This window comes from Giraffa tippelskirchi, chromosome 12, assembly GCF_054371585.1.
Source record: "Giraffa tippelskirchi isolate mGirTip1 chromosome 12, T2T-mGirTip1v1.2.pri, whole genome shotgun sequence".
Lineage (NCBI taxonomy): Eukaryota > Metazoa > Chordata > Mammalia > Artiodactyla > Giraffidae > Giraffa > Giraffa tippelskirchi.
Window position 1 is genome coordinate 140,001,339 of NC_137286.1, and position 16,951 is coordinate 140,018,289.

The following is a 16,951-nucleotide window of genomic DNA, read 5'->3' on the forward strand; positions in this document are numbered from 1 at the left end:
GTTAAACATAAAATTACTAAATGGTCCAGCAGTTCAACTCTTAGGTATATACCCAGAAGAATTAAAAACAGAGACCTAAAGAGCTACTTGTATCCCTAGGTATGCCCTCATACACATTCTGAGCCTTTTCAGTCCTTTGAATGGAAGCTGATTTGGTATTTTAATAAACCTATGTTTTAAAGAATCTCTCATAATAAACACATCAGAAACTTTGCTCTACCAAAATCAACAGTTTCAGAGCTGAGTGCCTAGAATGTAATAACTTGTGGGATGAAATCAGTAAATGAACATTTTCCTCATTTTTTTTATTGTGATAAAGTACACATCACTTAAAATTTACCATCATACTCATTTTTTAAACCATGTGTTTCTTTCTTTTTGAAAATATTTATTTATTTATTTGTTTATTGGCTGTGCTGTGTCTTCGTTGCTGGGTGAGGGCTTTCTCCAGTTGCAGTGAGTGAGGCCTACTTGCTAGTTGCGGTGTACGCGATTCTCATCGTGGTGGCTTCTGTTTCGGAGCCCAGGCTCCGGGGCTCACATGTTTCATTGCCTCGTGGCACCTGGGATCTTCCCAGACCAGGGATTGAACCCGTGCCCCCTGCATTGACAGGCAGATTTCTAACCGCCGGACCACCAGGGAAGCCCCATCATAGCCATTTCTCAGTGTACCATTAAGTGATTGGTAAGTACATTCACATTGTCCTTTTGTAACTGGCTTATTTCACCTAACTCAGTGTCTTCAGGGTTTATCCATCTTGTAGCATGTGTCAGCATTTCCTTCCTGTATAAAATTGAATAACATGCCATTGTATGTATTCAACACATTTCACTTGTCCATTCTTCTGTCTGAGTACCTGGTGGCTCAGACAGTAAAGAATCTGCTCGCAATGCAGGAGGCCCGAGTTCAATACCTGGGTCGGGAAGATCCCCTGGAGAAGGACATGGCAACCACTCCAGTATTCTTGCCAGGAGAATCCCATGGACAGAGGAGCCTGGCGGGCTACAGTCCATGGGGTTGAAAAGAGTCGGACACGACTGAGCGACTCGCACACATTCTTCTGTCAGTGGACACTTGGGTTGCTTCTACATTTTAACTGTTGTGAATAATGCTGCTATAAAAATGGATGTACAAATAATTTCTTGGAGACCAGCTTTCAGTGTTTGGGGTGTGTACCTGGAAGTGAAATTGCTGCATCCTATGTTAATTCTATTTTTAATTTTTTTAGGAACTGCCATATTATTTTCTGTAGCAGCTGTACCATTTTATACTTCTACCAACAGTGCACTAGAGTTCCAATTTCTCCACATCCTCCCAAACACTTGTGTTTTTCTGATGGTTTTTTGATAGTAGCCATCCTAATGGGTATGAAGTGGTATCTCATTGTAGTTTTAATTTTCATTTCCCTAGTGATTAGTGATATGGACCATCTTTTCAGGTGCTTATTGGCCATTTGCACATCTTCTTAGGAGAAATGTCTATTCAAGTCCTTTGCCTATTTTTGAGTTGACTTGTTTGGTTTCTTTTGGTGTTGAGTTTTAGGAGTTCCATATATGTTCTGAAAATGTATTCCTTTATCAGATATATAATTTGTAAATATCTTCTCCCATTCTATGGGTTGCCTTTTTATTTTATTGATAGTCTTTATTCTGTTAATATTGATTTTATTCTATTGATATACAACATCTAAAAATTTTCATGAAGTTCAATTTGTTTATTTTTTGTTTTGTTACCTGTGCTTTTGGTGTTATCAATGAATGAAATTTTAAGCCAATTCAGTTCAGTCCAGTCGCTCAGTCGTGTCCGACTCTTTGAGACCCCATGGACTGCAGCACACCAGGCTTCCCTGTTGTGCCAGGGAACTTATAGTATGTTCAGTATTGCTGTAGATTTTCTTTTTTTGAAAATAGGCAAACTGTGGGATTTCCCTGGCAGCCCAGTGGTTAAGATTCTGTGCTTCCATCACAGGGGGCATGAGCTCAACCCTTGATCAGGGAACTAAGATCCCACATGCTGCATGCTGCAGCTCAAAAAAACAAAAAAACCCAGGGTAAACCAAGATTTTTTTCCATGTGGGAAAAACAATGGGCCAGAAAATTCAACAGTATCATCTTACCTGAAGAAACACTACCAGGTTGCAGTAATCAATGAAAATTTGTCTTTTTTTCTAATAAAGCCACTACAACAGTCTCTGTGATTATGATACATTTATCAGAAAAATACAATAATTTACTAATGATGACTTGTTTATGTCACAGGCACTTCTGTTTTATAACATTAATGTTTAAAAAGAACTTACATGGAAAAGAACATCCTTAAATGGAACAGTGCATCAGAACTTTTTATTTTAAACCAATTGATCTCAAAATTTTCCCAAAAAATCATTTTATATAGATGCTGATATTAGGGCCTTCTGCCCCAAATTTGTTCCAGTCCATGCTTATGATGTCATTTGATGAATTAGATAAAATGGAAGTGAGGTGAACTGGACAAATTCAGAAAAGACAATTCACTAGTGTTTCTGGGTATGTGGTGTGGTGATTTGCCTTTCGTAGGATAAGAATATTAATTGCTCATTTTAAAAAATCGCAGATTAAGCATCTCTCTGGAGCTGAGAACCCTTGTATTTCTTAATTCCCAAATCTTCTTTCGACCACATGGCTTTCTCTCTGCTCCTGTTGCATTCAGGGTTGTCTTGGTGACTTCCTCTGAAAACAAACTATAGGTTAACAGGCAAGGTTCAGGGGGTGGTGGAGGGCGGGTAGGAGAAGAGAAAGGTGCTAATTCAGATGTTATGAAACTGTGATAATGCTATTATTTAAGACACTTATTTGGGTATGTTTATACTTTGTAGTTTTATAAATAAGCCCAAGGGGCTCCTCCTGGTTGTCACCATCTTCCTTGCATCTCGGGTCCTGTCTGTCTCTTCCTATCTGACAGTAGAAGTGACGCCGCTCTAATCCCTGCAAGTTTGGAACTAATGAACTGACTGCTGAGCCGCCGCCACGGAGCTTGGTCCCAAACTATACTGTACTTCACACTCGATTTATTCTCCAGATGGCGAGACTGTGCCGCCCCGCCGCGAGGGACCACCTCTTCCACTGGAGTGTAAAAGTGGACGGATGTTGTTTTCTTTGCAGATTTGATCATTCTGAGCTCGAAACTTGCGAGGATGATTAGTTATTAGCTCTAATGGGTGCCAAGTGAACCAAATGCACGCATATTTTCTCCTTTCATTTCGGAGTCTGCAGGTCTCGGGGATGGTTGATTTATTTGCTTTCTTACGTCAGCAGAGCGTGTCTCTCTTCCCCAGGTGATAAGAACCCGGTCTCTGAAATCATAGCACGCCTTGGTTCCTGGCCCAGACAGAGTCACATAATCCGGTGGCTTATGTATAAGGACAAGTTTATTAGCCCCTGGTCCACTGCACTGAGCAGCCCATGGCACGGAATATCGATTGAAATGTGGGAACTTTGGTAACATCACCTTTTAGACCCAGGGCCTGCGAACATTCTGACCTGTGCCAACTTGCTCTGTGACCTTTGCAGACCCCACCTCTGGAATCAGACCTACTCCAAACACATGAGGCTAATTAAGTCTCTGCAAAAATCTAATGTAATTGTTGAGCAAGGCCTTAAATTCATTATTCCCTCTTTTCAGGTTGTCAGGTCTTAGAAGGACAAGTTTATCCTACACTGAGAAATGCTGACCACGGCCGTCCTGTAGTGTTCACACATTTAGAATGCAGTTCCTACTAAACCTTATCTTGGAAGACCTGTTTTGTTACCAGAATGTAAGACCCCCTCCACCCTTGCCCCCAGGCCCCCAGCCCACCAAAAATTTCATTCCTGAGTGGCCTCTTTTTGCCTCCATTTCCTTTTCCTCCTTTCTCCAGGGATTACTTACTTTCCAGTAATCTCAGCAGATCATCCAGATAGCCCTTCCGAGAAGGTGGTGTCTGTCAGGCAAATCTTACTAAACCCCCTAATGAGATGGAACTTGGAAGGATGGTCAGGGCCAAACAGGAAAAAGAGAGGGGAAGAGAATGAAAGTGTAAATGGAGCAAGGTGATGAAGATGAGAGAGATGTAAGAGAGCTGGTAGGAAGAGGTAAGGTCTGTGTTGGAGAGAAAGGGAGAGAGAATAGCACAGATAGAATCTCTTTCTTTTCACAACTGGTGGACTGTGGCTCTCTCTAGCTGAACACCCAGAACTAAACCTAATTGTTCTTAGAAGCTGCCTTCCTCTCACCCGACAGATGGCATGGGTGTGTTTGCTAGCACAGTAACATATTTCACCATTAAAATACCAAAAAGAAAAAAAAAAATCCACATGCTTGTTGGTTGGTATAAATTCAGGGAAGTTGTTGGATATTTTAGGATACATAGCAGAGGGGTGCACACTTGGTTTATGTAAATTGTCACAAGCAACAGCCTGTTAATAAGGGTGTTGTGTGGCAATATACCTCCAAAGTGACCATCTTTTTTTGGAAAGGTATAGAATGATGAACTGGAAAGAGCTTGGTTTGAATCCTGAGCCAGAAACAGGAAAAAAAAAAAAGAGTTTAATAAAATGCTGAGTATTCACTGCTCATTATTATAGCATGAAAAGTACTAATCAGATTATGCCTAAAATTGGAATGGGGTACTTCATTTGCAGCCAATTTCATAAGGGCCGAATTTTACTAAGTAAACCAGAATGTGCTGAAACCATGGCAATCTGACTTTAGATAAAAAAAAATCATAGACAGGTTTAAAACATGAGGTTTGAACAAACAGTCCCCTTCAAATCCAAGTGAAACGACTGAACAGCTTAGAGGTCAGATTTTGTTTGACCCCAACATTAACGATTTAGGAAGCGGATGTTGCCAGGGATCCTACATCCTCAAGAGCACGTGCAGATTAAACTGGGAGGATGGCAGTGATGATTCAGATTTGCACTTCACGTGATGTTTCTCCCTCTCTGTCTGATTCACTTCACTCAGTATGATACTCCATGTGAAATCTAAAAAGAAATGATACAAATGAACTTACAAAACAGAAAGAAACTCACAGACTTAGAGAATGAATTTATGGTTGCTGGAAGGAAGGAAAGGGGAAAAGGATAGTTAGGGAGTTTGGGGTGGACATGTACACACCGCTATGTTTAAAATGGATAACCAACAGGGACCTACTGTATAGCACAAGGAACTCTGCTCAATGTTATGTGGCAGCCTGGATGGGAGGGGAGTTTCGGGGAGAATGGATCACATGTATATATACAGCTGAGTCCCTTTGCAATTCACCTGAAACTATCACAACAGTGTTTGTTAATCAGTTATGCTATGCTAAGTCACTTCAGTCGTGTCCAACTCTGTGTGACCCCAAAGACGGCAGCCAACCAGGCTCCCCCGTCCCTGGGATTCTCCAGGCAAGAACACTGGAGTGGGTTGCCATTTCCTTCTCCAATGCATGAAAGTGAAAAGTGAAAGTGAAGTTGCTCAGTCTCTCCGATCCTTAGCAACCGCATGGACTGCAGCCCATCAGGCTCCTCTGTCCATGGGATTTTCCAGGCAAGAGTACTGGAGTGGGGTGCCGTTGCCTTCTCCGTAATCAGTTATAGCCTGATACAAAATAAAAAGTTAAAAAAAAAAACAGTGATAAATAAATAAATGAAACACACTACAGCCTAAACAATCTGGTTAGTTCCCTTCCATTTGCCATTCACTGTCCCAGGAGACCCTTTCCACACCTGACCTGCCCTTGGGAAACCCGGAAATTGAAACGTTTCTGAGCTGGAGCCACCCTGAGTTCTAGAGCTGCACCAGGCTTCATGGAGCATTAGCACATCTTAGGTTCTGTGAGGCCGTGGATCTAAATACACGCAGGCATCATTTCTCCCGACAGTCATCGACAGCCTTGGAACCATCCTATTGAGTTGACTTCTGCTCTCCACCATCGGGATTTTCCTATTCAGTGATCGTAGCAAGAGGGCACGGTAAAACAAGTGGAAACATTCTGTCCCTGCAAAACAGCCTGCAGCGTGGTGGAGCCCAGCCACCGTGGCTGCATCCTCCACCACGGTAGCTAGTACAAGCTCTCTCTTAGCTTTCATCTAAGCTTGGCCTAATTATTAGCAGTCAGAGCTCAGTAAATCAGGACTCCACGGAGCTGTCTTAAACTGCTCCCTTGGACTCTGCTTCCGAGCTGACAACCCTAAGCTAGTTTCCTCACACTGTTTAACTCAGACCACGTTTGGAGGTCTTCCCTGCTTCCACCCAGTCGCAGACCTACATCCGTCTGGTTTAAATCTACTGTCCTGGCTGGTCTCCTTGATTGGACTTCGACTCAATCAATATTGGCTCAAATAATTGTTTTTTTTCTCTCCGCTTTGTTTTGTGATTTTTCTAGATAACTATGGCTATTCAGATGGCCATATATTGTCAAGACTTTTTTTTCCCCCAAAGGTACATTCATCAGCATTGAGAAGCTTTAAAGTTTTATTAGTATCATAAAAACCCTTCTCAAATGAAACTACTTTTGATAAGTGTTCATTCTGACAATGAGAATTTGTGGAGGGCTGTTGGCAAATGGGAGGAATTTGTTTTTGAAACTGAAATTGGCAGGAAGTAATGACCCCAAGTACTTTCTTCCTCTTGATTTCAGCCCCTACACCCTCAATGCACTCCTCTCTCCCCACACCCTACCCCACCTTCATCACCCCCAACTTAAAGTCAGTAAATAACATGTTTAGTTTTGTACAGTTTTTCTGGGGACAATTCAAATACTGAAGCAGATTTTCAACCTTTCGGCTTTACTTAACTGTGGAGCAAAGCCTGTCAAATCAAAGAGAAAAAAAAATGTATTTGTCTACCGCTTTATGAAGGGATTTCTTCTCGGTGATGTTATTGCCTTCCATGTGAAGAAGTTGGAGCTTTTTTTGTAGTGGAGAGTGTCATTTTCCTGTGAGCGCCTTCTTAATTGAATGTCAAGATTCAACACAGCTGCAAAATAAGTTTTAAGTGAAAAAAAAAGCATGAAGCCTGTAGACAGAGAAAAACAAATCCTTATTTTTTCCCTAATGTGAATATGCTGGCAGTCAAGACATTAGTCCATAAGTTATCTAGTTTCTTGTATTTATTAAATAAGAAAATGCAGGTAGAGCACTTAGTACCATGCCTAGTGCTTAGTAAATGCTCAATAAATGTGACCTATTAATTATCTTTCCAGTGGAAAACTAATGCTAATGAGCAAGTGCGTAGGTACATGCTCAGTCACTTCAGTCATGTCCAACTCTTTGCGACCCCATGGACCGTAGCTCGCCAGCCTCCTCTGTTCATGGGATTTCCCCAGCAAGAATACTAGAGTGGGTTGCCATACCCACCTCCAGGGGATCTTCTCAACCTAGAGATCGAACCTACATCTCCTGCGTCTTCTGTCTTGCAGGCAGTTTCTTTACTGCTGAGCCACCGGGGAAGCCCTAATGAGCAAGATGAGACTACTATTAAATATTTAGAGTTTCACCAGCATGCATTACAATGGCTCTCATCTCTGCTATAGTCAACTTGAATAAAGTCTGGCAATCAATCACTTGCCCATCATTTCAAACATCATTTACTTGGTGGCTATAGTAGGCACTGTAATGGTGCTCAGACTCTCAACCCACATAAGAATTTCATGGATGGTTTGATTGTGTTTCCCCTCAATGACACATAAGCTAAGGAGATACATTTTATCTACACTTATAGGGTGAAGCTAGATTGAGAATAGTAAAAACTCTTGAAGACTTTGACCTGGGCCCAACTGAAAAGTGTGTGAGGATCAACTCGGTGTCCAGTGGTCTGGCCGAAGACGACCTGGAGGCCATCCTGCAGTCTCGGGTCCTTCCTTCCAGCCTCATGCTCCCGAAGGTCGAAGGTCCTGAAGAAATCCAGTGGGTGAGTAGCTCATACACTTTGCTTTAATTAAAGACTGGGGAGCGGCTAAGAAGGAGTAGCAGAAAGGAAGGTTTGGATGCTTCAGGTTTTGAAAATGCATACACAGAGCAGAGAAAAATGGAACCGAGAAAAAGGAACCAAAAAGACCATATCCTGCATCCAAGGAGAACCTGGCTTTGCCCTAAGTGTTCAACAGAAAACACTCTACATTTGAAATGATGCTTCTGCTGCCTGCACAGATACGTGGTTTAGACAGAACAGCTTACTCTAGAGCAACCCTGGAAACCAGCCTACCCGGGACTACAGACAGCCAGGCCCTACCCCTCCACCTGGAAGAGCAAAGATGTGCATGGCTCTTAGGTAGATTGATTTGAATGCATCGTGGATGGCGAAAGCACATTAACTGCAAAGGAAAAAAATGAACCTAAAGGAGGAGAGGAAAAGGTCACTCCTTAGGGCAACTGGAGGAAGAGACAGGAAGCTTTTAACTAGTGGTTTTAATTAGCACAGATATTATTTCCTGAACAGTTCCCTAGTTCATCCTTTTTAAATTGCTGGCAGGTGTGTTTGTTTCATGACAGACTTTTCAGCCAATAAAACCCTGGCATGTCAAATTACTTAAGAAAACTTTGAAATGGGCCTAATTATACTATGATTGTTTTCATTGTTAAAGCAGAACCCGGGTTGTGGGGTTGGGTGGGGCTAGATTTTATTTAGGGGTCACTGTGATGCTGCAGATCTCTGCTGAATATAGGGCAGTTCCATTGTGCCAGTCGGGGGTTGGGGGGCCCATGGCACCCAGGTACTGGAGGCATAGTAAGGGCGTGTGGACAGCGGTTTGATGCCATGTCTGAGGTGACCTCTAAGGTGGTAGCTACACCTGAGTCCTAGACATGACACCCAGACACTGCTCACCTTTTCAGCCTTCATAGCTGTGTCAGCTTTGTGCTTTCCAGTGCGGTGGCTGCCTGCCACACGTGGGTGGAAGCACTTGAAGTGTGGCCAGTCCAGATTGAGATGTGCTGTAAGTGTAAAATATACCCAGGACTTCGAAGACCTCATAGCACCCTCCCCACACACCTACCCCCTTGCAAAAAAGAGAGTGTAAATCACCTCAATAATTTTTAATGTTGATGACATGTTGAAATGATAATATTTCAGACACACTGGGTTGAATAAACCTCTTATTAAAATGAAACTCACCTGTTTCATCCTACTCTTTTAACGCAGCTACTGCAAAGTTTAGAATGACATACGCAGCTGCCATTATTTTCCTGTTGGACAGTTCCGCGCGGCGTCTTCTTGAAGACCTGCGTTCAAGGGCCCCCGTTTGCTTTCCAAACTAGAGTTCTCCTGGGCCAGGTCACCCCTCAGAAGCTGGGAGGTGCTGGTAAGAGCAGGTTCACATCCTCCAGGTCCGACCAATCCGGACGTGTCCTAGGTTGATTGAAATGGAATCTGAAGTCACTGTTCCCTTTTGGATTCTGAGTTAATGCCTATTTATCACCGTTATTACCCCTCATTTGAGAAGGGGGGCTCACCCCGGCCTTCGGCCACAGCCTCTGTTCGCTGTTTTAAATCCCTGGCTTGTGAGGAAAGTACTGAAATCTAAATAGGATTTCTAGTTAACAGAAGTCTTTGGGGCTGTTTATTTTTTGCTCTCCGTTTGTATTTATGTGAAGCATAAAACCCAGAGCCTGATGCGCAACTGAAAGATGGGCTTCCTTGTTTTCTTTTGTGTGAGAATCTCTTACTGGCCTTTTGTCGCTAGTGTGGGTTCTTGTTTGACTGGCACGGCTTATTGGACTATAACAAGCGTGACTCTGCCTCCTTTGTGGTGGGACAATTCTCCCACAAATCCCGAACGGGGTGCATTCTTCCAGCACACTATTGGGTGTGCACTGGAATTGAAAGAATTGCTGAGCCCGGCTACTTCATCTCCTCCCCAGTCTCTTTGTGATCTTCCCCCTTCTTTCCCTCTCCCCCACACTCCCCCCCCAGTCCCCTCCACCTCGCTGAAATGAACACTTTACCAGGCCGGAAACATTTAATCGTCTCCTTTTGAAAAAATTAATTGAAACTTCTCCACTAGTTACCTTTTGTGTTAGTACTTAATGCAATTTTTTAAGAAAGAAGGGGAGGAGGAGGAGGAGGATGGGCTAGAATATTTCATTTTTAAATGCCCCTCCTGGCTTAAAAACAAAAGGCATTAGAGATTTTTCTCACTAGGAACCAGGGAAGGGGTTGTAAAAGATTTACCCAGTTTTTTATGGGTTTTGTAGTTATAACTATTATCACCAAGAATGGGACAAGTGACATTTCAAGGTTTTGGTTTTTTTTTTTTAACAAAAAAATTCTTTTTTTTTTTGGCTGCACAGGTAACACCAAAGCCACTAATATTTTACCACCCATTTTCTAGCTTAAATGTGACATAAATTATGTTTTCTTTCCATTCTTGTGGAATACTATACATTTGTCCCCTGAAATTGTAGCCTCCTGCTTCCTCCTCGCTATTTTGGTTGAGTTATTCCTTCCCTTGTAAAGTTGCTAAGGAGGTGATGATGATGGTGTCGGGGAAGGGAGGGGCAGTGGGTGCAACTGGGAATAATTCTTCATTACTGAAAGCTGTGATTTATTTTAGCCTAATTGTAAAGTTACTGCAAATTGCTCAAAAGCTTTTTAAAGATCCCAGTGATTAGATTTTTTTTGGTGGTTGTGGGGGGGAGGGACGCTGCCCAGGCAAGGGGGGGCAGCTAAAAGGGGAAATAACACCTCTAATCCTGCTCCTGGTAAATAGGCTGCCAGCTTTTAAAATGAGTTTCCTTTCTATTAGTCAGAATATTATGCTAAGCCTTAAGCATTAGTTTTTTTATGTTGCCATAGCAGCCCTGTTCCTGCAGGGCGGTGACCTGCGATGATTACAGTACAAAGCTTATAGGGTCTTGAAACCCTCTTTGAAGATGAAAAGTCTTTGATGGTTTATATTTATGCAAATCTCTTAGATATGATTTACCCAACTGAGACTGAATGGAGAGATGATTAAAATTCCCTTTTCCTTTGATATCCATTAATGGCTGAATATTCCTTAAATTTAAAATGGATATATATGTTTTTATCTTTATTTACAAAAATATCTTTATCATACCTGTGTGTGTTTGTGTGTTTATCTCCCCACATCTTATTAGATCTAGATGGACATAATAGATTTACAATTTAGAGTGTGGTGGGTTTTTTTTTCCCCCTTTGAAAGGGGTGGGGGGAGATCTGTGTGAGAGCTTTTGTATGTTTCCAGATGATAGATTTTGGAATTTGGGCTACCCCACTGGCAGCACAGAGCTAGCTGTGAACTGGTCTCATGGAAAAAATTGGCGAGCTTTGGTCTTCAAAGAATTAAACTTCCTTTTTAAGGTCTTCCTAGGTAAGCTAAAAAATTATGGAGAAAAACCTCGGAACAAAGGGTAGTGTCGCTATAATGAATAACATGGATTCCACGTAGAAGGCTGCTGAACAGTCACGCTGATGTCCTTCTGGGTCGGAAACGAAACCAGAATGGCAGGTAGAGCGAGCCTTCATTGTTTCAGGGGCCTGCCACTTGCACTGAACGGATGGAGGCGAGAGGTCTTAAGTAAATGCGTTTTCAAGGAAAGTATTTATACTCAGGAATCTCTCCTTCCACCTCTGACTCCTAGGCCTCAAATTGCTCCTTCAAGGAAAAAAAAATGATACTGTTTGGGGTTTTACTATTTCATTTGGTGGAAACTTTATTACCTTTTTTCCTTAGTCTTTCCTCTGTTTTTTCTTTTTTTAAATTCCTTTGTGTATTACTTCCTCAGGTCAAAGACTTAAATACTACTTCTATTCTAGAGTTCAGTGATTGTACAGCTTTGCTCCCACTAGTCACCTATGACACTTTTTATTTTAGTTTTCAGACAAATTTTCATTCTACTTAAAAGGCCGAAAACTTGAACAACCTATGAATTTAATCCCTTTTGTGGAAACTGCAATGGGTTTGCTCAATTTTAAGGTAAGAAATCCATAATGTGGCTAATAAGTTAGTATTTTATTTATTACCTAAAAAGAACTTTGGTTTTCAATCTTGACATCTGCTTAAAATATTTTTCTAGAAAGATTCATAAAGCACAGTAAACCTTGAGCACCATGTGTTACCTGTAACAACCAAAATCCAGGTTGTGAGCATCTTAGAAAACAAAGAAACTGGCTAAGTAACAAGAAAAAACTTCCTAGTCCCAAATATTTAAATGAAATATTTATATATTCCTGGCATTAATTTTAATTAATCACTGTAAATTTTTGCTGTGAATTATTTCATTTATAGAGTAAGTGTACATGAACATATGTCACCCTTATGAATTAACTTTCAATTATTCTTTTGTGACAGTTGCCATCTACTGGGAAATTTTCAGGCCTGTTTGTAGCAACATTAACTATAATGTCTGATAGCCGAGATTACTGTTTTTCAGTTAGTGTACACACTAATTTGTACTGTTATTTCAACTTGCCACATTAGAACGTAAAATACTTCCTAATATACATTCAAGAAGATTAGCTGAGCCAAGCTTTTTCAGCATTGTATGATCGCATTGAACTATGTGCCTTAACAAATTCATAGCCAGCTTGTTTCTTCCTGTTTATCAGCGGTCATCTAAGTTGTTACCGAAAATATGCCTCATTCACGTTCCATCTGACTTATAAACATCACTGTAGCACCCCATCTCAGAGGGCAGGAGAGGAGAAATACCTAAAAACAAAAAGAGAAAGTCCAGCTGTACTGGGGAGGTAATATGCGAACCAGTGCTCCGAGAGGAGACTTTGAGACCTGCTGGCCTGTGCAGGAGGGGCAGAGTGCAGACGCTTGGGGAGCTATATCAGCATATTTACACCAGGAACCACAAATTTGTCCAGCCTGCCCTAGAATTCTGAGAATATAATCAGTGCATATTTCCTAGATGCAGCTAGATTCATACAGTGATTTCATTTGAAGCACTGATTTGCCATTTTATTCATAATATACTTAGAAGCGCTCACAGCCCCTGAAATTGACCAACAGTGCTCTCACCCGTTCCTCATGTCTTCCCCACCCACATATATTAGCATGCTGACTCTCCACCTTTCCAGAGTCACAGTTGTGTCTAAGATGACTGCTATTCATTTTTATTTTCAACAAGAAATGTCCAAGTTGCTTATTAATACATCTTGGATGACTTACTGTGTTTTTTTTCTCTTCTGGAGTTGTTGAGTTTTGTATTGTTTGTTTTTAATCCTGAAACCATTTACTAAGAAATCTTGATCCCAATGCAAATAATCCAATTAGTTTTATTTTTAAATTCTTTCCTTTTCTCCTGCAGCTTTATGTTTATTGTTGGAGGGTCTCCTAAAGCAGAAACAAATTTTGGAAGAACAGAAGTAACTTCTAGTACCATCAAAATGAATGAACTTGAAAGTTTCTCTAAAGATTGGATGAACTAAAATGTGAACATTATATCAATATTAATAACATATTTACAACTGTATTAATATAATCCACTAAGCAAAGCAAATATGTGCAACATAACTTATCTTGGACAATATTAAGTACTTTTGAGAGGGATGAATTGGGGCTTCATTTTCGGGGCAGGTTTCAGCCAAACGGTGTTAGGGTTGCATCTTTCTGTGACTGAAATATACCATGCTGCTTCTAATGTGTGTGTATATGGTTCTGTTCTGTTCTTTTACAGGCAGTGTGTGAAGAAGCAGTAAAGAACGGGCCTCGAGTGGGTCTTTTTCTAGATGCTGTAGTTTTTGGAGGAGAAGACTTTCGAGCCAGCATAGGTGTCAAAGACACGTCTCTTCTCTCATTCTCGCTGTGTTTATGTGTATATATTTTTTCTTTGCCCCTTCAAGAATGGGCATTTACATGGCAATATCGATTTGCTAACCATGACCATGGGCAACACTTCCTGATAATTTAGGGCACCTCATAGCTGTCCTGCTTCCAGAAGCCTACATAACACTTCCATTCATTTATAAAATAAGTAATAAAAAGCTTGTCATAGCCTCAGACATGTTCAGGTCTATATGATGTCTACTTTGTTCATAATAAGTACATTATGTGAACAACTTCTCTGTTGTTTAAACATGCTGTTTTCCCATTAGTCTGAGGGCTGTCTAGACTTCTAACACAAATTTAAGGCAATTTCACATTGCTTTAATGAATCATTTTCTACACTGAAAGTAGTATGTATTTAACATAGATCTTAAATCCACCCTAAAATATATTTCTGAGCTCCTTTATTATGAAATATTTATTGAGATAGTATGCTTGTTTTCACTGATCTTCCTCCTCCTCTGGGCACTATGTCTTTGGTCTGGGCAGATGTATCACTAGAGGCTGTGAATGTGTCTAGAAAAGAGGCCTCGGCCACACAGCATTTTCAGAACCCCAGTCCCAGTGAACTGAAAACTGGAGCGTTCCCTAAGCAGTGTCATGGTCCAAATATAAACAGTGACACTGCGCCCCCCTTCCTGGGGGGAAAGAAAGGAGCTTATTTTAGTACCGCCCTTTCCAGGAGACTTCTGTGTATCCAACAGCTCAGTGGACACTTTGTGCCTCCCTCACAACGAGTGTCCTTTCGTTCCCCCCGCTCCCCATCCACATCCCAAAGCTGCCGTATTTGGCTCCGAACCTCCGTTATGACGCAGCACTGCAGCCACAGCACCCGAATTCTGTGCTCAGCAAAGGGAGTTAACTATTTCCACGCACAGCTATTTGGCCACCTTGTATAGTGCTAACTTTGGAGTGACATTTTCTGAGCAATGGCAAGAAGGAAAAGAATGCGCCAGGAGTCCTTTGTGACCTATTGAGTCATTTGTGTCTAGCTTGTGAGATAGGGGAGGGGACTTCTCTTAATTCATGTGCAAGTAATTACACGAAAAGATGCCTTGCACGATAAAGAGACACAAGTGAGAGTTAACTCTGCCTCCACAGAACCCTCTCTTCTTATTTGCATCATCCTTTCGCTAGGGTGAAATACCCAGGTAGACACAGAAGTCTTTACACACTTGAGTTTTTGCAATTTTAGGTATCTAGGTCCAGTTTCCAAAGTTAACATCTGCTTTCTCTGTCAACACTCCATTTTCAGGTGCAACAAGTAGTAAGGAAACCCAAGATATCCTCTACGCTCGACAAAAGATTATTGTTGTAGCAAAGGCCTTCGGTCTACAGGCCATAGATCTGGTGTACATCGACTTCCGGGATGAAGAGGGCCTCCTCAGGCAGTCGAGAGAAGGAGCTGCAATGGGATTTACTGGTATGATTCTCAATAATACCCTAGAAAGCAGTATCTAGATTACTCAAACTTTCCAGAAAAATTGAAATGTAAGCAGGAAGTGGGTGTATTTAATGTCACCAGGTGACTCATATACTTATCCCACCGTATGAAACATGAAAAAGTTATCCAGAACAAGAACCTGCCAGACAAAGGGTCATATCTGTCTTTGGCTCCGAAAGTCAAAAAACAAAGCACTTGTTTTAGTTTCTCTTGATAATACCTACCAGTTTTTTCTGTCCTCTTAACAATAATTCTTCTGCACTTTTTGCTGACGTGAGGGGAAGAGCGAGGCCATTATAGCAGTGTTTCTGAGTGAACTGCCTTAAGAATTTGAGTTGATGGGTAGGAAAAAAAAATATACTCAAATATTCAAAATATTAATTTATTTCTAAAAAACATTTAGTGATATCTTCTTTGTGTGTTTTTTTTAAACTCATAACCACCTTTTTATTTTTCTGCCACTTCAAGTCCCTCGTTTTCCTCCCTCCACTCCGTGAGTGTCTGTGAACCGGGTGACACCTACGGGCGTCGGCTGGCATTAAGATCAGCGGGGCCTTGAAATCCGGTCCCGGAGTGCAAGCAGATAGATATCTGTTGATTGGTGTGCCCAGTCACTCATACCCAGGAGCCCAGGGAGCAACCGAAAATTGTATTTTTGCAACAGGAATCTATTTTTTGAAAAACCACAATAGGATTCTATACACAAACATGTCTGCAGTTGTGCGTGCACACACATACACACACACACACAAAACTGTGGGTAAAAAGCACCATAATCGCTTTTATTCTTATTTGTTCTTCTGCTGCGAGTTCTAAGAATATCATGATCAGAAACGCACCCTCCAAAAATAAAAGAGACAAGCATCCATGCTATTTTTTTGTTAATATTTTTGAAATGTGTTCGTGTAGAGGTGACTGAAACATTTCATAAAATGACCTTCAATATAAAAAGATACCTTAATGGATGATAATTTAACCCAAAGTAGAATGGAAAGACTGAAGAAACAATGTTAGTGTTATAGGAGAATTAAATAAAGCTCTGACCTTTGCATTTGTGTTTTTATTTATTTTTTTAGGGTTTCAAGGGGCCTTTTTATTTAAAAGAGCATCATTATTTGCTTTAACTGTAGCAGTAGGAGCAATGCCAACTCTCTGCATTTGAAAGAGTGCATAATATAGGCAAGGTGCCTGACCAGAGATCTTTCAGTCTAAATAAAACAAATATTATGTGTTGGTGTTTTTAACACAAAGAGTTAAAAATGTAATTCCCCCAAATCTGCTAAATAAATAAGATGTCTGTTATAGAGAACTATTTTCTCAATCATCTGAACTACTAATAAATGAATCGCCCCTACATTTAATAGTGACCCAGAAGGAAAGAGTCCCTGGCATTGACTGTCTTTGTCTCTGTACCTGTGACACCTGCCTCTTTCCAAGGACCTGTTAGGATGTGACCCAAATGGAAAAGTTGGAGAAAGACTCCATGAAATCTATCTAGTAGACCTTGATGTTGTTGGTCTGAACTATGTGGCATTGGCTGCCAAGCAGCCAGATGTTGCTCTGAAATGGGCACTAATACAATAAAAAAATAGAAAGCGCCGAATTGATGGGGCCTCTCTGATCATCACTCAGGATAACCCGGGTGTCCTCTGCTTCCTCCAGCGTGTTTGCTCCAGAACTTTAAGAGAGTTTGCGAGTTTCTCCGAGA

General features: G+C 41.2%; 1 protein-coding gene across 5 annotated transcripts in view; it reads left to right on the plus strand.

The window, feature by feature from the left end:
* Positions 1-16,951, plus strand: part of CLYBL (citramalyl-CoA lyase) — a 225,303-nt gene that overhangs the window by 183,562 nt on the left and 24,790 nt on the right. For 4 of the 5 annotated variants that reach the window (XR_014070980.1, XM_081548983.1, XM_081548982.1 and 1 more), the window contains exons 3-6: positions 7,727-7,915; positions 11,838-11,939; positions 13,651-13,744; positions 15,055-15,222. Coding sequence is in view for 4 of the 5 variants with exons in the window: in XM_081548983.1 (XP_081405109.1) it covers positions 7,727-7,915; positions 11,838-11,939; positions 13,651-13,744; positions 15,055-15,222 (553 nt within the window). In the remaining variant the exon portion in view is untranslated. The remainder of the gene's footprint in view (positions 1-7,726; positions 7,916-11,837; positions 11,940-13,650; positions 13,745-15,054; positions 15,223-16,951) is intronic. The other variant, XM_081548986.1, reaches the window with a different exon arrangement.